Source organism: Megascapheus bottae, chromosome 14 (genome assembly GCF_031878675.1).
Source record: "Megascapheus bottae isolate mThoBot1 chromosome 14, mThoBot2.hap1, whole genome shotgun sequence".
NCBI classification, from domain to species: Eukaryota; Metazoa; Chordata; class Mammalia; order Rodentia; family Geomyidae; genus Megascapheus; species Megascapheus bottae.
This window is the reverse complement of record NC_143522.1, coordinates 4,623,172-4,648,102: the sequence shown is the minus strand read 5'-3', so window position 1 is coordinate 4,648,102 and position 24,931 is coordinate 4,623,172. Positions and strand designations below refer to the sequence as shown.

The following is a 24,931-nucleotide window of genomic DNA, read 5'->3' as shown; positions in this document are numbered from 1 at the left end:
AGACTGTGACACACTCATCTCCAATTAATCGCTAGAAAACAGGAAGTATGAGACTGTGAGTTTGGCCTAGGGGAAGAGTGCTTGCCTAGCATGCACAAAGACCTGGGTTCAATTCCTCGGTATCACATACACAGAAAAAAAGCCAGAAGTGGTGCTGAGATTCAAGTGGTAGAGCTCTCGCTTTGACAAAGTCCAAAGACAGTGCTCAGACTCTGAGCTCAATCCCGGGACTGGCGAGAGAAAGAGAGAGAGACAGAGAGAAAGTGGCACTGTGGCTCAAGGGGTAGGGTAGTAACCTTGAGCTGAAGAGCTAAAGGACAGCACCCAGGCCCAATGTCCAAGCCTCAAGACTGACAAAAATGAATGAATGAATAAATAAATAAATAAATAAATAAATAGGAAATGTAACCAACTGCTGGTGGCTCACACTTATAATCCTAGCTACTCAGGAGGCCGAGATTGAAGATCATAGTTCAAAGCCAGCAGGGAAGTCTGTGAGGCTCTAACCTCTCATTAATGATCAGAAAACCAGAAGTAGAGCTGTGGCTCAAAGTGGAAGAGTATTAGCCTTGAGCAAAAGAGCTCAGGGACAGCACCCAGACCCTGAGTTCAAGCCCCACAACTGCCCCTACCTACCAAACAAAAGAAAAATGATTAGGAATAGCAAATAGAGAATATGAGATAAGATAGAAATAGGAAAATACAGCCAAAAGTCGAGCTGCCTGGGAACATAGCTGTTCTTACCGAAGCTTCACAGCAGGAACAGTAGCATCCTTCAGGCCAATTTTTCCGATCTGATTCTGTATATCCTGAATACTCTTCAAGAGCTCATCATTTTTGGAAGCACAAGTGGCTAACAATGTGTTCTCCTCAGCAAGTTCTTCCCGTCCACTGTGGCCATGTGCCTCTAGTAACTTTACTGATAAGACCTCGAGAAGTTTCTCACATGAGATATGTTCACCCGGGTCAGCCTCTGTCATATCTATATGGAGCATCTTCAAGCGGTCATCCAAGAGCCTTGCCTCCTCTTTCATAGGATGAATTTCACTTGGTATATTTTGTGCTGTCCAAGTCTTTTGGGGGACCACTTTCATATCTGAGGCAGAAAGATCTGTGACGGGTTCAACAGAGCGCTCAAGTGTTCTTAGAGAAGACAAAAACTCTTCCAGAGCTTTCAGGGCATCTTGTCGCAGCTGCACTTTGTGGCTCATTGTCTCCAGTTGTGTTTTGTGTTTCAGAATAATATCCCGTGTTTCATGCAGATCCAGTGGGTGTAACAGCTTCACTAATAAGTTGCCTGGCTCTTCTAATTTGGTGTATGTTTTGATCTTCGAAGTGACAGAATCTCGGATACCCTAAAATAAAAATTAAAAATTTTCAAAAGCTGAAAAGAATGAAACAGAAGAAAGAAGGTTGCATTTGGAAACAAATCTCTGCCACATGACTAGAATTCATCTAGAAAAATGCTCCAGAGGTTAACATAAATGAGCATTCCATTACAAATGAACAGACCTCCAGGACATTTCATTATGTGATGCATTCTTGATGGTCAGATTAGAAAAGAACAGTAGCATGATCTGTCTTATACTAATCTGAAAAATATTTTTGACTTAAGACCAGATCTGGCTAAAAGGTGGTGGCTCACACCTGTAAATCTATCTACTCAGGTGGCTGAGGTCTGATGACTGTAATTCAAAGCCACCCTGGGAAGACAAAAATCCACAAGACTCTTACTTTCGATTAACAGGCAAAAAGTTGCAAATAGAGATTTGTCTCAAGTAGTAGAGAACCAACTTTGATCAAAAAATAAAAACAAACAAACAAACAAACAAAAAAACAGGCAAGGGGCTCAGAATGTGGCTTTGTGGTAGAGTGCTTGCCTAGCATGCATGAAGCCCTGGGTTCAATTCCTCAGTATCACACCACAGAAAAAGCTGGAAGTGGAGCTGTGACTCAAGTGGTAGAGCAAAGAAGCAGCTCAGGAACAGTGCCCAGGCCCTGAGTTCAAGTCCCAGGACCGCCGGCTCCCCCCCACCCCAAAAAAAAGGCCAGATGAAAGCATGAAGCCCTGAGTTCAAGCCCCAGTACTGACACACACAAAAAAATCTGGAATAAACTGTAGAATATTCTATTTAAGCCTATGAGTCTAATACTATCTTTAATCCCTGAAGAAGTTATTTATTTGAGAAGGCTTCATTTTGAAGGCAAAGAAAATATCCCATTCTTTATTCCTTGATATCAATCTCCAAACTTACAAAGAATTAGAAAGTTGAGAAATGAGTAAGTCTAAATAATTGACTTTTCTCCCATTGTTTGTAGTCTATACTATGAGAAATAACCTTATAAGCATTGTAAATGTCTGAGGAACTGGTACGTCTATAAACACTGTGAGACATGACTTACCTTCAAGGTCTGATAAAGGCTGTCGGCATCTGTGAGAACAAGCTTCTTCACACTCACTGCAAACCCAGCCAGCTCCAAGTTGCACAGCTGAGATGTCTCCTCCAATGGGAGCACCAACTTCAGAGCTGTCTCCAAAGACTCAACTCTGGATGGGAAACAAGCCAGCCATGAAGGAAAGACCAGAAGACAGCTTACAATTAACCAAGAGCAGGAAATAGTTACCCAACAAAAGTGTGTATCATGATACATGTAAGTCATCGTGCTAAAACCCAAACCCACAGAGCTAAAATGCCAAAAGACTAGTTTGCCCAGCAATTAGGAGACCCTCAAAAGTAAGCTGAAAGTAAAATGTAAGCAAAGCCAGACACCAATGGCTCATGCCTGTAATACTAGCTACTCAAGAAGCTAGAGATCTGAGAATTGTGATTTAAAGCCAGCTAGGGTATAGAGACTGAAGAGATTCCAACTAACCAGCAAAAAAACTAGAGGTGTGGCTTAAGTGGTAGAGCACCAGTCCTGAGTGAAAATGTCAAGTGAGAACAAAAGGCCCTGAGTTCAAGCCCCATACTGGTGGACACACACATATACACCATATAATCTATAATACATAATGTATATTGGGTATAAAATTTTTTAAATTTCAATATAAAAAATGAGTTGTTTGTTATAGCCAAGGCTTTTGCCCTGTCCATCTGTCCTTTGCTTCAGACAGTCACTTTTATAGCCCTAGCCCACTTTGGCTCTTAGAATGTCATTATTTATGCTTTTTGTTTCACTTTGAGAATACTCCTGACAGCTAGATCTTAAATAGCTCTTATGCACACAGAAAGACAAACCATTGCTAAATATACTGAAAGCATTTCCTGTTCTTTTTAATTTCTCTCTATAATATACTTTTTTAAAAAAAGAAAGTATAATAAAGGTAATGGTAATGTACAGCGGGGTTACAATTATGTAAGTCAGGTAGAGTGCATTTCTTTTCTGACAATATAGCCACTTCCCTAACTTTCTCCCAGATTTTCCCTCCTGCCCCACCCCCACAGGTTATAGAACTCATTTTGTAGCACTGCTCCATTTGTTCACCCTCTGTCCCCCATTTCTGAATCTAGCCTTACCCTTTCAAAGACAGAGTGAAAAAAAAAAAGAAAAGAAAACAAATCAACAACAAAGAAAAACAACCTCTTGTTTTCGTTTCCTGGAGTTCATTTTGATAAATATATTTTCTTTGAAAATATTTTTAAAAATCCTGAATGCTATTGGACTCTGAGTAGATGACTCACAATTCCTGTAATTATTTTAATATGGTTATTATATATCCATATTACAACATTATCACCTACTACAATAAATGGACTCCACTGACAGCATACTGCAGCATGTAGCTATGGCTAAGTCACATGAATGCTGAGTCTTGCTGGTTTGGGGGAGGTCCTGGGACCTTTAGCAGGTGGGAAGCTGTGGTAGGAAGTTAGGTCACGGAAGCCCAGCTCCCGTGGCTCATACCTGTACTCCTAGCTACTCAAGAGGCTGAGATCTGAGGATCATAGTGTGAAGCCAGGAAAGTCTATGAAACTCTTATCTCCAATGAACTACTCAGGAAAAGTCAGAAATGGCTCTGTGGCTCAAGTGGTAGAGTACTACTAGCCTTGAGCTAAAAGAAGCTCAGGGATAATGTCCAGACCCTGAGTTCAAGGCCCAGGATTAGCAAAAAAAACGTCATTGGGAGTGTAACTCTGAGCGGGAGTGGGGGGGGGGATTAAAGGGGACCCCAGCCACTGTGTATCTATTCATTTCCCAGCTACCAGGTCTCTTGCTGTCATGAGATACTGTGCATAGACCCAAAATAACAAGGCCAAGGAATCATGGACCAAAGCCTCAGAACTTGGGAACCAAAAATAAATCCTCTCCCTTCTTATGTTCATTTATGTCAGGTATTTGTAACAGAGACAGAAAGCTATCAGTAATGTTAATGTTAATGTTAACCTCTCTTATGGCTGCAATGACTAAATAACCCTTAGTATAGTATTAGCTTAGACATGACCTTTGAAATTCTAGCAGGTTTATTAACATCACGGTTAATAAAGCTCAGAACTATACCTGGTATGAAGAGATGTCTGAAGATCGTTTTCTTTTTCCTTTAAACTATCTCTTGCCTTTATTATCTCAGCCTTCTCTTCATCACTCACTGTCCTTTCTAACATCAGAGAAGTGACTTCAAACTCCTTCCACTGAGCATCAGTTTCCATTTTTAAGACCTAGAGGAAACACATAAGTTGATCTATGAACTAACGAATCGAAGGCACAATTATTTCTTTTCTTGCCAAGCAAGACAATTACCACCAATGAAAGAAAACTCTTATTTCCACATGAAAATGTGGAAGCACTGGTGGCTCACACCTGTAATCTTAGCTACTCAGGATGCTAAGATCTGAAGATCACAGTTCAAAGCCACCCTGGGCAAGAAAGTCCATGAGATTCTTATTCATTAAAAACCAGAAAATAAGAAGTGGAACTGTGGCTCAAAGTGCTACCCTTGAAAAGAGCTCAGGAGCAGAGCCTAGGCCCCAATGGACTAATATATATTTATTACATTATATATATGAATATATAACATATGTAGATATGAGCTACTTTATAATACTGGACACGTGAACTATTTTATAAAGAACAGTGACCCACTAAAGAAATTAGGAAAGATGGTGATGTGGCTTTTAAAGGTATCCAAACTCACATCCCCCAGGATAGAGAGACACATTGATGTGAGCACAGATATTCCATTTTCCAGGCAGGAAATGCGTGTGTGTGTGTGTGTGTGTGTGTGTGTGTGTGTGTGTGTGTGTGTGTGTGTGCATCTAAGAGAGGGAGGGAGGAAGAGGGAGGGGGGAGAGAGGGAAAGAGGGACAGGGAGGGGGAGAGAGACAGAGAGAGGGAGAGAGAGAAGAGAGGGACAAAGAGAAGAGAGGGAGAGGGAGAAAGGAGGTAGAGAGGGGGGAGGGAGGGAGGGTGGAAGGGGGATCGGGGGGAGGGAGGGAGGAAGGAAGGGAGGAAGGAAGGGAGGAAGGGAGGGAGGAAGGGAGGGAGGAAGGGAGGGAGGGAGGGAGGGAGGGAGGGAGGGAGGGAGGGAGGGAGGGAGGGAGGGAGGGAGAGCACGTTCACCCCAGGTCTTGAACTTAGGGCCTGTACACTGTCCGTTAGCTTTTTCTGCTCAAGGCTTGCACTCTACCCCTTGAGCCACAGCTCCTCTTCCAGGCTCTTAGTAGTTAACTAGATGGATATAAGAGTCTTGCTGACTTCCCTGGCCCTGGACTGAATCCTCAGATCCTTACCAATCCTTGGATCACCGTTACTGTGTGTGTTATCATACATGGGAAACTAGTTCTTCCATTTGGAGCATCCCAGGATCACCCTGAATTGCCTTCAAATGCATTGTTTCTGACCAGTTCATCTGAAGTCCAAAACACAATTAAAAACTATATGCCACAATATGTGCAGTAGCAGTAGTGATCATGTAGAGCATATACAATAAATTAGGATCCTGAGCCAAAGTATCTTTCCTGTATTTGGTACTTGAAAACAGACCACAAAAGAGGTGTCTCTGAGAAATGAAATCTAGACTGGAGGCACTACTCAGCAGTTGAGCATCTGTTCTGAGTTAAAGTTCCAGTGCTATGAAAAAGGAAGGAAATGGGTAGAAAGTGAAAAGGGGAAGAGAAACAGAAAAAGGGGGAGAGTGAGAAGAGAAAAAGGAGGAGAAGAGGAGAAGAAGGAAGAGGAAGAGGAGGAGGAGGAGGAGGAGGAGGAGGAGGAGGAGGAGGAGGAGGAGGAGAAGGTAGAGGAAATGAACTGCAATCTAAGGAAAAGAATTTCTGGAAACCATCTTGTGTATGTGACATCTACACATGCAAGGTAGAATTATTTTCTAATCAGAGAGACAACTATGCAATAATGGTTTGGGGCTCACCTGTAACTCGCTCAGCTTCCTCTGAAGACAGGCACTGCTCCCTCTCTCTTCAGTGCAAAGTTCAGAAGATATCCTGAGTTCGGCATTTTGCAGATGTGCTTCAAAGTTTTCTTTCTGTGTATCATACCTGAGAAAAAATTAAAGGCAACATTCCTTAATTTCAACCAAAAAAAGTGAAGATACATTTGTATTACTGTGCATAAGGAAGTTTTAAAGAATTTCTGGTTAATCCACAGAGCCACATATAAAAAAATAAGACACAAGAGTAAAACTGATCTTACCTATAAACAGGCTCTAACTGATGAAAGATATTTAGTTGTTTTACTTCCCCCATTCCTGTCTCCTCTCCCCTTCCCCTCCCTCTCCTCCCCTGGTTGTTTCATAAAATCCATTTACCTCTCTTGTACGTCACCTATGGATATACTCTCATGCTGCTCCATGGAGCTAGCTTCTTGTATCTCTGACTCCAGACTGAAATTCATAATGGGTTCCATTTCCTAAACAAATTTACAAAATGGTAAATTTAATATCCTACATCTTATCTGAAACAAAGAGTCTGGAAAAGCTATATATGTTATGCTGAAAGATATTATCTCTAATTCTTTGCATCTCAAACCAGGAGACATATAATTTCTTAATTCAGAGACCACAGGACAGAACAGATTTGAGTGTCACCTTCTAATTAGAAACAAACAAAGAAAAAGCTGCTAAGCCCAAGCATTAGTGGCTCACACCTGTAATTCTAGCTACTCAAGAGGCTGAGATCTGAAGATCAAAATTCAAAACTAGACCAGACAAGAGAGTTCATGAGACCCTTATCTTCCATTAACCACTAAGAAGCTGAAAGCAGAGCTGTGGCTCGAGTGGTAGAGCACTTGCCTTGAGCACAAAGATGCAAGGACAGGGCCCAAGCCCTGATTTCAGGACCCACCCCAAATAATGGAGAACACAATCAGCCTCCACAAGGAGTTTAAAAATACAAGTACCAGGGATGTGGCTCACGTGAGACAGAGCCTGCCTAGCAAGCAAGACACCCTCAGTTCGGTTTCTGGGACTGCCCCCTAAAACTCAGACAGGAGCCAATCATGGAGACGCAAACCTCTAAAATCAAAGGGTTTTGTGTTTTGTTTTGTTTTGATTCCCCCCCCACCCCAAAGGTTCTGCCTGGCAGGCTGGGATATGATACATAATAAATACTAGTTGACCTAATGGTAAGGATTCAGAATATTCAATCATGATTATGACTGGACCAAAGATGAGGAGCTGGCCGTACCATAATAGAAAGGAGGTATCTGTGTAGAACAAGCTCAGCCTGTAAAAGGCACAGATTAGTAATCTTTATCCTGTGTTGTTTGTCTGCATCCTCATCTCCACCTTGCTAACTTTTACATGGAATTTACTTTTTTTTCCTTCCTGGTATTAGAACTTGAATTCAGGGTCTAGGTGCTGTCCCTTAACTTTGTCACCCGACACTAGCATTCCACCACTTGAACCACAACTCCACATTCAGCTTTTTGGTGAGTTCACTGGAGATGAACATCTGCCTGGGCTGACTTTGAACTGTGATCCTCAGATCTCAGCCTCTTGAATAGCTAAGGGTTTTTTTGTTTGTTGTGTTTTGTTTTGCCATTCCTGGGCCTTGAACTCAGGGCCTGAACACCGTCCTTGGGCTTTCTCAAGGCTAGAGCTCTATCACTTGACCACAGCACCACTTTCAGCTTTTTTCTGTGTATGTGGTACCAAGGAATCAAACCCAGATCTTAGTGCATGCTAGGCAAGCACTCTACCACTAGGCCAAGCTCCCATCCTTGAGTAGCTAGGTTTACAGTCTTGAGCTACTGATACCAGGCTTGATTTTCCTTCTGAAGCGCATTATCCACAGTGCACACCTTTTCTGTTGTTGGCTGATCTGCTTCAAATGGTGTCTCACTAGTGACACTGTCTGTTGAGGTCACGCTCTCCCTAGGAATAAATAGAGACTGCATATTAAAATAGAGTGGGAATTACGAAACCCAAAGGAATATAAATGCTACCTAGTACCAATTGCTCACATGTAGCTCAACTTAGGAAGTACTCACGGCCTTTCTGACATGCTTCCAGACAAGGACTGCAATATCTTGTGGACCTCAGAAGCACTGTGCAGAAGCCTGTCTGTTTTCTGTTCATAAGCTTCGAGTGCTTTCTTCACCTCTGATTGCTCCTGCTCTGGAGCGAGCTCCTCGCACAAGGCCCTCAGCACAGCCACGTGTTGATGTAGCTGGCACTCAAGGCTTTCTTCAGAAAAGTAAGCCTAAAAAAGTAAGTTGGCATTGGCTGCAGGTAGGGGGACACAATGACTCCTAAGGATCAGAAATTCTCCAATGTGTGACCTTTTGTTTTAGGTCCAAGACCAGGACTCAAACTTGGTATCTGCTGCTTTCGCGCATTGGCTACTGCTCCACCAACTGAGCGCGCGTGCTCACACACACGCATGCACACACACACGCATGCGCGAGCAGGCACACACACATACACATAATATCTGTGGTTCAAAAGAACAGCTCTTATGGTAGAAAATGATGCAGACACAAAAAAAGCCAGAAAGCAGTTGTTCTGGAGAGAACCAGATATCTGGTAGGTAACTCCACAAAGGCCCAGTGGGAAGAAAGGAGGAGAGCTAGGAGGTTGTGAGAGCCATGTCTTTCATACCAGAATGCACAATAGAGAAGGGAGCAGTTAGTGAGGGAAATGATAGGATGAGCTTCAGACACACTGTATTTGAGTCCCTGACCACTTGGGAGGAAGACTGCACTCGGCTCTGGAGGTAAAGACTTGGACCCCTGCAGAGGAGCCTTGTATAAGAACTCAGCACCACCACAAGGGAGACCAAGACATTCCCCACACCACAAGAAAATGAAAACATTATGGTAATAGACGATAAAGGGTTGGTTTTGAAGACTATAAAAAGCAAGATTCCTCTACTTAGCCTCTGTGTGTGTGTGTGTGTGTGTGTGTGTTATAATATATACATACATATCTATTTAAGGCAGACTGATTTGGGGGAAGCCATGGCTGCAGACAGTGTAAGAGAAATGAAAAGAGGAACTATTCCATCCAATACATAAAAAGCAATGGGACAGGATGGCACCTAAAAAAGAACTTTAGACCTGCTCCTAAATTGCTTTCTATCCTTATGCTCTCAGTCTCACCAAAGCTATGCTGTTGAGGACACTGTATCCTGACAAACACATCTGGATTTCACAGTAGATGACAACCAGGGTGAGCAGATCTCAGGACTGAGGTCACTGAGATGTATCAAGGGAATTCAAGGGCAGGGAGCAAAGCACCACAGCAGAGGGCTTGCTTAGCATGTGAAAGGCTCTGTGTTCACGCCCCAGCACTAAGTGGGAATCATGACCTTATGAATTATTAACTGATTCATTTTTTTCACTTCTGGTTACAGGTAGAGTCATGTAAGTGACAGTCCTTAGGGAATGAGAGGGCGTGAAGCAATTTTAAGAGTAGATCTAATCTTAAGCTAGAGATATACAGAACAATGTAAGATAAATGTAAAAACTAATGAGAAAGTTGTGGGGGCCACAGGTTTCGTTTTTTACCTCATGTTGCTGGATGAGACCCTTGATCCTTCGTCTACGAATAAGTTTCTTTTCTTTATTCAGTTGCTTTTCAAGTTTTGCAATATTGTCATTAAGCTTTCCTTTTTCAATATCTATTCTTAATTGCTGAATATACAAAGAAATCTCATGATGAAGAGACTGTTAAAAAAAACATATTAATTACAGAAACCACAAACTGTAATTACCAAAAGAAAAGAAACAAGTTTAAACAATATTGTGACCACCCATGTATCGTTTTGAAAAATGTGTTAAGCCAGAAAGCAGTGGCCCACACCTCGAGGCTGATATAAAGTCCCCAATGAAACTCTTATCTCAAATTAACCATTCAAAAACCAGAAGTGGAGTTGTGGTTTCAAGTGGCAGAGTGTTAGCCTTGAGCACAAAGAGCTCAGGGACAGCACCGAGGCCCTGAGTTCAAGCCCCACAACAAACAAAAAAAGTGTTAGAACATACCAGATCCTCCTTTCTAATAACTACAAGTGTTAGGTAATTTCACAAATGGGTTTCAATTCACCATATCAATTATGAGTACAATGCCTCTGGAGCAATCAGATGCAATTTTCCTTCTTGAATATTTTGGCTCCATCCTTGGCTGAATCCACAGATGTGGAATCCAAAGACAGAAGTTTACAAAGATTCAATATAATATGCATACATTTACATTATTGGCTAGCATGTATTGAACACATCTCTGTAGTAGATGCTTTATGCAAATTATTTCAACCATCCTGACATAATCTGAGACCCTTCTATTATAATCAGTGAAGTTCTTAAAACTCACATCACCTGCTCAGGGTCACAGATGCTAAATCTATGTTTGTCTGTCCTCAAAGCCCTATACCTACTTCATTACAAAATTCTGGAGCTAACCAGGAAACTATAAAACGTGCTGTGTGGTTTTCTTTTTTGTTGCTGTTTGTCATGGGGCTTGAACTCAGGGCATGAGTGCTGTCCCTGAACTCTTTTGCTCAAAGCTGGAACTCTACCACTTAAGCCACAGCTCCATTCCTGTTTTTCTGATGATTAATTGGAGATAAAAGTCTCATGGACTTTCCTACCCAGACAATCCTCAGATCTCAGCCTGGAACCAGTCCCTGCAGGGGTCAGTCCATATGGAATGCAGAGCAGGTGAGGGAAGCACAGGGTGACACAAGGGCCTGGGGTGAGGGCACAGATGTAAGGCCACATATGCAGGCATGCTCTCACCTGCCATTTGGCACAAGCATCTCTACTCTTCTCCTCCAGGGACATCTTTACATCCTCAGGGGCGCTGTGTTTGAGTGCTTCAATAGCTCTCAAGTACTTGGAGAGACTGTTAGTATTAAAGATTTGCATTGCTTCCTGAGGGGAAAAAAATTTAAAAGCATAGAATGTGAAAATCCAATTAAAACCTTCAAAACTATTGCTATGTCTCTAGCAGAACCAAAAGGACTCTCTGATGCTGACTTGATGATTCACAGAAGACATCTCTTTGAGCAAGGTTATTCTCCCTTTTGTGTCTCTTGAAAACAAAATAGTTATTAATTTGAGAGGAGTGTAGTGGCACATGTCTATCATTCCAGCACTTAAGAGACTGAGGAGGAAGAATGACAAGTTTGAAGTCAGCATGAAGAACAGGGTAAGAAAGATCCTGTGTCAGAAAACCCAACAGGAAGAATATGTGTTATTCAGAAGGATCTTTGTACCTCTTGAATTCTTCTGAAAAGAAAGAGAAAATATATATTATCCCCAAATAGTTATGCTCTTGATAACTTCATATCCCAGTAGGTTTCTGTTACTTTATTTGTAAATAATTCACAAACTACTTTTCAAGTTTTAAAATATTGAGCAACCAAACATACAAGCAATACAACATGAAGCAGACTCAAGCATGAGTAGAGATCTGATCCTCAACTATACAAGCTTGCAGTAGGATTTCATATTATGAATAAGTACCATTACGCAGCAAAGATGGAATCTTTCCATGTCACCCATTCCCCAGGGCCCACTACACGATCAGTCCTGATCAGTCTTGCTCTGGGGAAAGAACACAGTAGACAGAGATGGGACACCCTGGCCAGAAACACATCTGCACCTTTCCTGATCTGCTGTACAACAGCAGAGACCTAGCTGGCATAAATTAGCAACTGACAAAAGTAGATTGTTATCTATGGAACATATGTTGAGACAGAAGATAGAAGAAATTCTGGTGGAGAAGACAATGAAGCAGGATGGAAAAAATTGGTTCATGCATTCATTCATTACTATAAGAAGCAACTTTTGCTTCACCCTTCCCAAGGTATCTTTGAAAATTACTAGATTTGTGACCTGGGAAATCCCCAAACATCTAGATGCTAGCACAGAATCAGCTCCCACCGCTGTGCTCCCACCATGTCCCAGGGATGTTGAACATGATTCTTGCTTCTGCTGTGAAAATGGCTGCACATTACTAAATGCTAGAGTCAAAAAGGAAGAATTTCTATCCAGGCACTGGTGGCTCATATCAACAAGCTCAGGAGACTGAGATAGAAGATTGTGGTTCAAAGCCAACCCAAGCAATAAAGCCTGATCTCTAACCACATACACACACAACACACACACACACACACACACACACACACACACACACACACGGTAGAAGAGGAGATGTGGCTCAAATGGTCGAGCACTAGAAAGGAGGGAGGAAGACAGAGACAGAGATAGAGGAGAAGAGATGGAAGGGGAGGAAAAAGAAGAGAAGAGGGGGAAAGGGAGGATTGAGGGAGAGAGGACAGGGGAGGAAGAGAGGAAAAAGTATTGCTAGCTTTAGAGGGATGAAAGCCAGAATATGAATGCAAAAGGATGTCCTTAAGGATGCCAGATAAAGAATGGGAGAATAGGAGATGGCAGCATTTTCACCTCCCTCCATACCCAGAGTTCACTAAAGTATTAACTCAGTGTGATCCATGTTGGAGAATGAATGAAAACAAGACCCTGTGTCCACACACCTCCCCAGTGTGTCCATGGTTAGAAACTCCAGTTCCCTCTGCTTTAAATGTTCACAGGCACTTGGTACCATGTGAAAACCAGCGACTCTCTGGAACCAAGCACTGGCAGCTCACGCTGGTAATCCTGGCTCATCCAAGTCTCATGTTCATCCTAATCCTAATTCAACTCTGGTGCTGAGATCATGGACAGTTCAAAGCCAAACCGGCAAAAAGTCCATGAGACTCATCTCCAATTAACCACCAAAAAGCCAAAACAGAGGCGTGGCTCAAGTAGTAGAGGATCAGGCTTGGACGTGAAGTCAAGTACGAAGCTTGAACTTCCGTGCACGTGTGCATACACATGCACATACATACAGTGTCAGGGACTTTTTGTTCCCAGTTGGCTTCAAACCTCAATCCTCACAGATCTCAGTCTCCTGAATAGGTAAGATTACAGCAGTGAGGAGAAATTACATTTCTGCTCAACTCTCAACGGAGCTAATTATATAATATTATCAAGTACAATCAATGCTTTTACAGTAAAATTTAATTAAAATATTTTTTTCCAGTCCTGGGGCTGGAACTCAGTGCCTAGGCACTGTTCTTGGACACTTTTTGCTCAAGACTAGCACTCTGCCACCGTGTCACAATGCCACTTCCAGCTTTTTCTATGTATGTGGTACTGAGGAATCAAACCCAGGGCTTCATGCATGCTAGGCAAGCACTCTACCACTTGGCCACGCTCCTGGCCCTAAAATGTTATTCAATTGAGTATTTTCAGTAGTGTTAAGGGTAACATTTCACGTAATAGTAATAGTAAATATGATTATGGAGTGGATTTCAGATAAGATGAGACTTTAGTTGCGAATGAGAACTACACCCTTTAGGACAGTGGAGAAATCTCCTACCTTGTATTTTGGAACAAGCCCACCGGGGCTTCCTCTTTGCTCAAGTAACTGCTCAGCTCTGAAAACCCATGACTCCAGTTCCTTCTGCATCTCCTCCATCTGCAAGTTGACATCCAGTTCTGGTGACACATTAACTGAGTTCGTCAACAGTGCCTCAAGTTCTACCATAGTGATCTGTGAAGGCAAAATTTTTCTCAGCTGGGCGTGGTGGCTCATGCCTGTAATCCTAGCTACTCAGGAGGCTGAGATGTGAGGATTGTGGTTCAAAGCCAGCCTGGGCACTAAAGTCCATGAGACTCTTATCTTCAATTAACCACCAGAAAACTGGAAGTGGCACTGTGGCTCAAGGGGTAGGGTGCTAGCCTTGAGCTGAAGAGCTCAGGGACAGTGCCCAGACCCAGGGTTCAAGCCCCATGGCCGACAAAAAAAAGTCTCTAACACATGGTCTAACCTCATAGTTGATTTGTAAGTTAACCAGGATTTTCTTTGAGGAAATAGAGAAGCTGAATGCTGGTAACTTACATATGTAATCCTAACTACTCAGGAGGCAGAGTTCTGAGGATGGAAGTTCAAAGCCAGCCCTGACAGAAATCTTTATGTCCAATTAATCAGTAAATATCTGGAAGTGGAGGTATGGCTCAAGGTAAAGCACCAGTCATAAGCCAATAGCCAAGCAAGAGTGAGAGGCCCTGAGTTCAAGCCTTACTGCCAGATGATACATGTATGTGTGCATATGTGTACACACATACAAATATGCTTTAAATTACAAATAAATAAAATGCAATATCTTATAAAACGTTTCAAAGTTTAAGGACCAACAGCCCACTTTCACACTCACTTTCTGATTACTTGCTGCTAAAACTAAATTGATTAAATAAGGAGTTTTAAAGACAGACCTGGATTTTCTCATTAGTTTCTTGGATCTTTGCCTGAAGCTCAGCTGTGAGAAGGTACTGAAGTGACTCCTGGCTTGAAATTTTCTGAATATTCATTTGTAAAGTATCTTTGGTTCTAGCCAGCAGCTCTTCATACATAGATCCTTTAGCAATAAGATGCTGGTCAAAGAAATTGGAGAGAGATTACAGTAAACATATTATATTCTCTATATTAACTTTTAACAGTGCCCCCAGGAAACCACAAGGTGATAGTAATTAATCTAGAATGAGATAAATTTGTATTCTGGAAAGTTTACATTAAAAGTATATTTTGAAATTTGATTTTAATAGTCACTTTCTGACGTCCCTGTCATTTATGGATCATGCTTCATATAGGAAATGCTTCAATAAAATAAAAACTAGAAGTAATACAATATGTATAAAGATAGTAAATCGAGAAGAGAGAAACACATTTTTTTTTTTTGCCAGTCCTGGGTTTGAGCCCAGGGCTTGAGCACTGTCCTTGGACTTTCTCAAGTCTAGAGCTCTATCCTTTGAGCCTCAGCACAACTTCTGGCTTTTCTGTATGTATGTGGTACCGAGGAATTGAACCCGGGTCTTCATGCATGCTAGGCAAGCACTCTACCACTAAGCCAAACTCCTGGCCCCAAGGTACACATCTTCAAATGAAGTTGTTCTAAGTCAAACTACTACAGAGGAAAATTCAGTAAATGTTATTAGAGAAAGCAGCTACTGGAAAATATTTTCTTAAGCCGTGCTTTATGTGACATACTCAAAATCAATTCCAAATAGATCAGAAAGCTCTATGTAAAATTATAGTACTGCATACACAAAAAAGGATCCAGGATAATTCATCTTCTGTGTGGGTACAGAGGGGCTTTTGGGGAAAGAGAAGATGAAGATGGACGGTGAAAAGGAAGAGAGAAAAAAGAGAAGAGAAGGGAGGGAGGGAGAGAGAGAAAAGGAAAGGAGAGGAGGGGGAGAAGGAAGGAAGGAAGAAGCAGGAAAGGGAAGGCAACATAGGGGTGGGAAGGGAATGAAGAGGAAGAGAGGGGAAGGGAGGGAAGAGGGCAGAAGAGGGGAGAGGGAAAAGAGGAGGGAGAGGGGAAAGCCATGCCATTTTTTAAACTCTCAATTAAAAAAATTTTTAAATGTAGGTTGATAAGTACTTTAAAATGTTTAATTCACTTTAAAATGTGTGCACATATAAGTCTTCAAGCATGGATGTTTTGTACACATACCTGTAAGGACCCCTCCTTGGAGCTGTCCACATCATCCTGATGTCTCAGAAGCTTCAAAATGGAGTTGGTTTCTGACTCCCAGATTTCCACCTGTCCAACGAGTTTTTCAACCTCTTCCCTCACTTTAAATTCTTCTGTGCACTCTTCATATTCTTCCACAGCCTACAACATCAAAAGTTACCACTGAGGAAATACCAGCACTTAAGACATACATATAACCTTCCATTCTGAAAAGTACCCAGCACCTTGACACAAGACTGCTAATTCAGCACCTAGCCAGTGGCCCTCACTGAATGGCAGTGGTGTCTTTCGAGAAATGCATTCTCCAAATAATGAGTTGATTCTGCCTCTGTGTAGGCATCACAAAGGACATAGACAAACCCCGCAGCACTGCCCACCACATGTGTAGGCTCTGTGTGTGGTATAGCCAGGGTAATATATTGGGTCCACCAATGAATAAAACCTCATTATGTAGCATATAACTGTATTTTAATAACAGATCTAGTCTGGGCAATATTAATAATATGATACAATAGCATATGTATTCACAAATTCAAGGACTGTTCAGTTATCTGCTTGTGCATGTGTACCTGTAGGTGTATGTGGAGTGTGGCTCAAGTGGTAGAACACCAACACCAGTGAAAACACTAAGAAATACCACCTAAGCACTGAGCTCAAGCCCCAGTTATCAGCACATTAAAAAAGAGAGATTCATGAACAAATTTCAAAACCACTAAATCTTTTCCCATTAATAATAGTTTTAATATTCCATAGGCAACGATGTGTGCTATTAGTTTTACAAGATAAACACAATCTCTCAAAGTTGATTTTAATAGGACCATATTTAAATGCTGTTATCCTTTGAAATAGGAAGTGGAAGTGTGGCTCAGAGTGGTAGAGTACTAGACTTCAGCAAAAGAGCTCAGGGACAGCACCCAGGCCCTGAGTTCAAGCCCCATGATCAACAAAAAAAGGGGATGGAATTTATCTTTTGAGGTGTAGTACACAAATTCAGATCTTTCCAGATTTTTTCCTTATCAAGCTTGTTTGGCTTTGTTCTGTTCTGCTTTACTGTAGTGCTAGGGATGCAACATGGAGCTTCCTTCAGGTAGGCAAGTGCTGTGCCATGCAAGGATCATGCCATGTTCTTGCCCACAGGTCTTTTCAGCTAGAGATGCCAGCATTCCAGCAGGGCACCTTGCCAAGCCAGTTGAATGATCTGCAGCTTTAACTGCACAGGTTGCTATTTTGCAAAAGAAAATTTCTGAAATCATATGCATGCTTGGTTTTTAACTTAATGATAGTTTGTTCTTTTTCCAGAATCTTAACATGTTATTCTAGTCTTCGAAACTGTCCACTTTAATAAGGAAGACAGTGATATCTTTCCCATTCTTCCATGTTATAAAAAGTAAGTCAGAAATAAAGAACTCAAGGCTAGTTTAACACTAGGACATTTCTCAGCACCAATGAGAAGTCATCCTAAGAAATGATGAACCCAGGTGGGCATGGTGGCTCACACCTGTAATCCTAACTACTCAGGAGGCTGAGATCTGAGGATCAAAGTTCAAAGCCAGCCTAGGCACAAAAGGACCTGAGACTCATATCCAATTAGTCTCTAGAAAATGGGAAGTGGAACTTGGCTCAAGGGGAGGGAAGTAGCCTTGAGTGGAAGAGCTCAGGGACAACACCCAGGCCGAGTTCAAGCCCCATGACTCACAAAAAAAAAAAAAAAGAAAAAGAAAGAAAGAAAGAAAGAAAGAAAGAAAGAAAGAAAGAAAGAAAGAAAGAAAGAAAGACAGACAGACAGACAAGAAATGGGAAGAAATGATGAACCCAATTCACACAACTCAGAAATCACATCTGCTTCCAAAAGGCACACAGTGCAATAAAAATACACACAGTTTACATAGGATATCATAGTTGCATGTCTAGCAATTTGGGAGGTGTGATCAGAAGTGCACAAAGTGTTAGCAGTACCCTCATGGCAACAAATTAAACTTGGCATGGCGGACCATGTGTACTTGTGATCCCAACTACAAGGGAGACCACAGGCATGAGGATCATAGTACAAAACCAAACCTAACCCAGGGCAAGATGTGTTTGATAAAGGAATGGGTGGGAGGAAGAAATGAGGTTATGACTCAAGTGGCAGAATGCTTGTCGAGCCTAGCTCAGGACTGGTAACCATAGCACCTTCCAGCCAGCAAGTACATCATAAAACCACTTAAGAACTTCCTTAGGAAATGATATTATAACTGTTAACTAGTAAACTACATTTTATTATCATTCCAACAATTTTTTTTTTTTAAGACGAGCCAGGTTAGGCTGGGAGTGTAGCCTGGTGGTACAGTGTTTGCCTAGCACGCACAAAGCCCTGGGTTTGATTCTTTGGTACCACATACACAGAAGAAGCCAGAAGTGGTCCTGCGGCTCAAGTGGTAGAGTGCTAGCCTTGAGAATGCTTGAGGATAGTGCCTAGTCCCTGAGTTCAAGCCCCAGCACTGGGAAAAGGAAAAAAAGGAAGAGCCAAGTTAAATGATTCCTCTATACAAAAGACACAGAAACAATGAGATATCTGACCTTTTCATTTGAATCATGATTTTCTGGACCTTCAACTGGGATCTCTGTTGAGAAATCACCAGGCAGTTTTTCTACTTTAAATGAAGTATTTCCAGAATCATCAGGCATTGGCAGCTCCTGTTTTTGTAGAAGTGGTTGTTTCATTTCCTATTATAAACAAAACAAAACAATCCCTGGAAATTCAATACTGACATGTCCACTCGTATGCTAATGTATGTTTTACAACTGACCAAACAGCATGGCTGTAAAGTACCATTCACTTCTTTGTGTGTGTGGGGGGGAGGGGTCATGGGGCTTGAACTAGCCTGGACACTGTTCCTGAGCTCTTCAGCTCAAGGCTACCACCCTATGTTTGAGCCAAGCCCCACTTCCCCTTTTCTGGAGGCTAAATGGAGATAAGAGTCTTGGGTCCTTTTGTACCCAGGCTGGTTTTGAAGCTTGATCCTCAGATCTCAGCCTCCTGAGTAGCTAGGATTACAGGCATGAGCCACCGTGATGGCTTCATTCACGTCTTATAAAACACCTAAGTTTCAAATTCTTTAAGAAATGGATAAAAAAATAAATTTTAAAGTTTGTGTGGTTTTTTTATGAGGTACTGTGCTAAATATATGTTCTTAAGAAGCCTAAAATCAAATAGATGAAATGTTTTATTTGGGGGTTTGTTTGGTTTTGGGGGGGGGGGTTGACAGTACAGTGGCTTAAAATCAATAGCCTTGATGGTTGCTTGGCTTTTTGCTCAAGGCTGGCACTCTAGTGCTTACTTGAGCCATACATCCACTTCCAGCAATTTTTTTTTTTTTTGGCCAGTCCCATGGCTTGAACTCAGGGCCGAAGCCCTGTTCCTGGCCTCTCTGTCCTCAAGGCTAGTGTTTTACCACAGCTACATGTGCGGTACCCAAGAATTGAAGCCAGGTCTTCATGCATGCTAGGCAAGCACTCTACCCTTAAGCCATACTTGCAGCCCCCACATTTCTAGCTTTCTACTGGTTGATTCGAGGTAAGAATCTCATGGACTTTTCTGCTGCGGCTGGCTCTCATCTTCAGATCTGACTCCTGTGTATTTAGGATGGCAGGCATAAGCCACTACGGATGAACAAACAATGCTTCGAGGGGAAGTTAATTTCAACTCAAAAGCTGTCTGTTAAAAAGGGTTCAAGACTCAGAATGTGAAATTCAACAAGTGTCTGAAACAACACTGATCAGCAAACAGTCACAGTAACTCTGTTCTTAAGAGTCCTAAAAGCAGAAATACTCCAGTATGCATCCACTAATGAATGGAAGGCAGCATATGTGGGTCCATACAACAGGCCACATTGTCCAATAAGAAGTAAAGTGCATGGGGTTTACATGCCACAAAATGGATAGACCTTGAAAGCATTATATCAAGTGAAATATGCCAGTCATTGCATGACCACGCTCTGTAAGATTCCATTTATAGTCAATGTTCAGAATAGGCAATTCTACAAAGAGATCAGGTGAGTGTTACCCGCCTCTGGGAGGTTTGGAGTTGCTAAGGAAGGACTAGAAATGTGTACAGGGCCTCTTGAGGGAACTGATAGCATGCTCTAACATAGACTAGACAGGTGGCTGCCCAGCTGTAAAGATGTGCAGTGTGCTTTATGGTACGACTGAACTGTACAGTCCTGTGAATTACAACTCGATAAAGTTGCTATGAGCAGTTGGGGTGGGGGGGTGGGGGTCAAGGGAACAACTTACAAGCGGAGTTTTTGAGATAAACTTTCTCCATCTTTTATTCAGCCTTCTCAGTTCTTTAGAAATGGATGATCCAACTTCTTCATTGCTGACTTCCACTAAGGAATTTCCAGCTTCGTTTACAGTGGTGTACTGAACATTCCACTCGGACAGCGTCTCAAAGGCCATCTACAGGACATAAAGGCAAAGTTTTGTTTTGTTTTTGTTTGTTTTTTGGCCAGTCCTAGGGCTCAAACTGAGGCCCTAGATACTGACCCTGAGCACTGAGCTTCTTCTTTTGCTCAAGGCTAGCACTCTACCACTTAAGCCTCAGCACCAGTTCTGGCTTTTTCTGTTTCTGTGGTACTGAGGAATCAAACCCAGGGCTTCATGCATGCTTAGGCAAGCCCAAAGCAAATATTTAATACTATCACATTTTTTTTTTTTTGTATTTATCTTGGGGCTTGAACTCGGGACCTGAGCGCTGTCCTTGAGCACTTTTGCTCAAGGCTAATACTCTACCACTTTGAGCCACTGCTCCATTTCTGGTTTTTAAGTGGTCAATTGGGGATAAGAGCCTTACAGGACAGGACGGACTTTTCAGCCCAGTCTGGCTTTGTATGGTGATCGTCATATTTTAGCCTCCTAAGTAGCAGGATTACAGGTGTGATCCATTAGTGCCAGGATTTCTCTTATCTGTACAGATGTTACCCAAGGCCAGTGGAAGCAGGAGTGAGTGTGAAGTCATCCGCCCAACCTGCCCTACCCCTAGCCTGTTGATCAGCTTCATCTCTGCTACGAGGCATCTGTTCTTCCTCTCAGCCTTGAACTCCAGGAAGCATCTGTTCTCCCTTCCTAAGTGGCTGCTGAATATACAGCACAACTTTCCAAACTCCTTCAGTGAATGGAACTCTTAATGGCTCAGACATATATATACATATATATAACTTAGTAAAACTTATATAACTTAGTAAAACTTTAAAATCTGTCAAAAAGTCATCCAGAATGTCAGCCACTTAATTCTTCTCCAAAGAGCGCAAGTATATATGTGTGTGATGTGTGTGTGTGTGTGTGTATGTGTAAATCTCTAATGTAAAGATAATGTCCCTTTTTTGGGGGCACTATTTAGAAACTGAACTCTTCCTAAGACCTGTGAGAAGTTTGCAAAAGACATGTTGACTACTCTCTGGAATTTTACCTCAGGAGTAGAAAAAGAAAAAAAAAATAATTAAGAGGGGTGGGGGAGGGAAATGGGGACCAAGACATGAAAAAGGGTATCAATGTATGTGAAGTAATGCACCTTCTATCGGGTGAATATAAAGTAACCCTTCTATTAATTACAATAAAAATATATGAAAAAAATAATTAAGAGCCAGCCACCAGTGGCCCATGCCTGCAATCCCAACTACTCAGGGGGCTGAGATCTGAAGATCACCGTACAAAATCAGTCCAGGCAGAAAAGTCTGTGAGACTCTTATCTCCAATTAGCCACCAAAACTCCAGAAGTAGAGCTGTGATTCAAGTGGTGCACTGTCAGCTTTCAGTAGAAAAAGACCCCAAGTTCAACCCCCCTACTGACATAAAAAGTAATGCAGAAAAGCATCAGTAAGCTGCAATACCTCTTTGATTTGCTCCTTCTTTATCCCCTCAAAAGTAGTCTTCAATAGGTGAAAGTTTTCCAAATAAGTGGCCCACCACATCAAGACCTTCTGCAGAGAGTCCTTCACCTTATTTACATTTCTCCTGCATGTGCAAATCTTATCTTCCAGCATCTTGTATGCTTCATTAACATTCTCTTCTTCTTCAGCTAACATATAAGCAAAAGGAGAAAGTAATCTTAGGAAAGTTTTTTGCTCATAAAACAACAGTGAAGAAAGCCATTAGCATTGTCAACAGCAAAATAAGCAGATTCTATTACCATATTAAAAGAGTAAAGAGGAGTTAGAAGTAAGGCTCAGGTGGTAGAGTGCCAGGAAGTGAATGAAAGCATCAGTTACTGAGTTCAAGTCCCAGTCTTGGGCAAAATAAGTAATCATAATTATAATCATAATATAAATAAAAGAGCAAGAGTTTTCCAAAGAAAACATTTAAGTGTTTTCCAAGGCATTAAAGTATGAAGCATAAAGGGAAATAGCATTTTAAAGAGTTTATCATCCCCAAAACAACTAGAGGGGCCAGGAGTGTGGCCTAGTGGTAGAGTGCTCACCTAAAATGCACAAAGCCCTGGTTTGATTCCTTGGTACCACATACACAGAAGGAGCCAAAAATGAAGCTGTGGCTCAAGTGGCAGAGCAACAGCCTTGAGCAATAAGTGTCCAAGGACAGTGCACAGGCCCCGAGTTCAAGCCCCAGGACTAGCAACAACAACAACAAAAACTGGATTACTTTACCCAAATTCCTATAAATTTCTTCACATTTTTGAAAAGAAGCATCAAGTTGAACAAGGAATTCCTTCTCTTTGATAAATTTCTGTAAAGCAAAGGGATATGGACAGTTTTTTACTTTTTAAAAATGTGCTAAGTAGCCTAATTTTGATTATGTTCTAAAAAGTAAGTGCTATTGATTATATATATAGATTCCCTTTTGAATACTTGTTTGTTAATCATATCATTTGAAATATGATGCAAAAATCAATGTTAATAAATTCTTTAATAAAAAATAAGAAAAAAAGAAAAAAAATGTGCTAAGAAATCCAGGTATCACTATGAAGCTGTTGGAAAGGTGGGGGAGGGGTACATGATGGAAGAGGTGACACTCATTGAGATGTATTCATCCACTGACATGTTGAGTTGACACCCTTTGTACAACTATTTAAGGATAATTAAAAATTTTCAACTTAAAAAAATGTTGATGTAACACATAGTTGTCAAAACATGAGTACCATGAACACTGATCATTTGGATAGAAAAAGAGGAAGCTCATGAAGGAGAATGATGTCATCATGAAAATATCATGATTTAACAAGTTCCAGGACTGATTAAATATATATATATTTTATGGGGACAAAAACATGAGAAGGGGTATCAATGTTTATGAAGAAATGCACCTTCTATCTGGTGAATATAATGTAACCCTTCTACTAATTACAAAAAAATAAGTTATCAAAAAAATAAAAAATGTATTTTAATGCGGGTGACAATATTCAATGTTGCTGCAATATTTTCTTCTCATGGAAAAAGGAACATTAGCTATAGCAATTTTTTAAATGTCATATTTGTTATTTTTGTTTTATTGCCATTAATAATAATAGTGAGGATTTTTTTTTGGGGGGGGTGGTTGTGGGGCTTGAATTCTGGGCCTGGACATTGTCCCCGAGCTATTCAGCTCAAGACTATAGCTGTACCCCTTGAGCCACAGCGCCACTTCCAGTTTTCTACTCGTTAATTTGATATAAAAGTCTCACAGACTTTAGTGCCTGGGCTGGCTTTGAACCACGATCCTAAGATCTCAGCCTCTGAGCCACTGCACCTGGCAAGCAGTGAGTTTTTAATCAGACATATTAAGTTACATTATAACTTATAAAAACCTATAATACATTTAAACTACTTCAAACATTTTGCCTCTAATTTGGAAGAATTCAAGTCAAAAAGAACATCTTGCCAGGTGAGGTGGCTCATGCCTGTAATCCTAGCTACTCTGGAGGCTTATCTCCAATTAACCACCAGAAAACTGAAAGTAGTACTATAGTTCAAGGGGTAGGGTGGTAGCCTTGAGCTGAAGAGCTCAGGGACAGGGCCCAGGCCCAGAGTTCAAGCCCCACAACCGACCAAAAAAAACACCTTAATCATTGAATAAAATCATTAAACAGAAAAGAAACAAAATTTTAATCAAGTAATATAAGGAAATTCTATGGGGTGAAAAAAAGCATTAAAACCTTTCTATTACACTGTATGCCCTGATTAGCTCAATTTTGTAAGTAATGCTGCTTTCTCCTTCTTATCCTTCCCTATGCCTACTATTTGACTATCTGGAATTCTTTTCTCTATACTGACCCTAAGGAGAGTTACCAATCAAAGCCAGCCCCACATCTGAAGCACAAATGGGAAACTGGGCTAAGGAAAAATATAAATCAAGAAACCAGACATGGAAATCAGCTATCTAAGATGCAGAACAAAACATTTTACTCAACTATATACTAATGGCTCACATCTGTCATCCTGGTTACTCCAAATGTTGAGATCTGAGGATTACAATTCACAACCAACCCTAGCAGCAAAGTCTGTGACAATCTTGTCTTCAGAGAATTGCCAAAAACTCACAAATGGAACTGTGGTTCAAGTGGTAGAGGACCAGCGTTGGGAGGAAAAGCTAAGGGACAGCACCTAGGCTCTGAGTTTAAGAGCTACTACCAGCAAAACAATAAAAAGAAAACAGCTTACCTGCCAATCTTCCAGTAGTAATGCAACAGATTCTTTGCTTCCATATTTGATGTCCCAAATATCCAGTTTTGCATTCACTTCATCTAGCAAACCAAGAACTAAGCACTTAGAGTAATGGAATTCTAGGCACGGAAGAAATTTCTTCCCTGCAATGGTGTTGATTCTGGAGGGAAAGTCATGGGTTTTAGAATTTAACTTAATATAATCAAACAAATTTAGTGAAGAAATCTGCTTAACATCTTAAAAAAAAAAAAAACCACTGGACCTGCCAAGCACCAAGGCTCAGGCTGTAATCTCAAGAAATTGAGA

General features: G+C 41.3%; 1 protein-coding gene across 1 annotated transcript in view; it reads right to left on the bottom strand.

The window, feature by feature from the left end:
• The window catches only part of Syne2 (spectrin repeat containing nuclear envelope protein 2), a 276,157-nt gene that overhangs the window by 165,816 nt on the left and 85,410 nt on the right, over positions 1 to 24,931 (bottom strand). The window contains exons 14-30 of the mRNA XM_090344255.1: positions 24,623 to 24,785; positions 22,634 to 22,712; positions 21,863 to 22,050; positions 20,268 to 20,432; positions 18,552 to 18,698; positions 15,972 to 16,133; positions 14,731 to 14,889; positions 13,835 to 14,008; positions 11,188 to 11,322; positions 9,961 to 10,119; positions 8,443 to 8,654; positions 8,254 to 8,326; positions 6,761 to 6,861; positions 6,365 to 6,491; positions 4,501 to 4,658; positions 2,404 to 2,548; positions 745 to 1,355 (exon numbers count right to left, since the gene is read on the bottom strand). Coding sequence (XP_090200381.1) covers positions 745 to 1,355; positions 2,404 to 2,548; positions 4,501 to 4,658; positions 6,365 to 6,491; positions 6,761 to 6,861; positions 8,254 to 8,326; positions 8,443 to 8,654; positions 9,961 to 10,119; positions 11,188 to 11,322; positions 13,835 to 14,008; positions 14,731 to 14,889; positions 15,972 to 16,133; positions 18,552 to 18,698; positions 20,268 to 20,432; positions 21,863 to 22,050; positions 22,634 to 22,712; positions 24,623 to 24,785 — 2,958 coding nt within the window. The remainder of the gene's footprint in view (positions 1 to 744; positions 1,356 to 2,403; positions 2,549 to 4,500; positions 4,659 to 6,364; positions 6,492 to 6,760; positions 6,862 to 8,253; positions 8,327 to 8,442; positions 8,655 to 9,960; positions 10,120 to 11,187; positions 11,323 to 13,834; positions 14,009 to 14,730; positions 14,890 to 15,971; positions 16,134 to 18,551; positions 18,699 to 20,267; positions 20,433 to 21,862; positions 22,051 to 22,633; positions 22,713 to 24,622; positions 24,786 to 24,931) is intronic.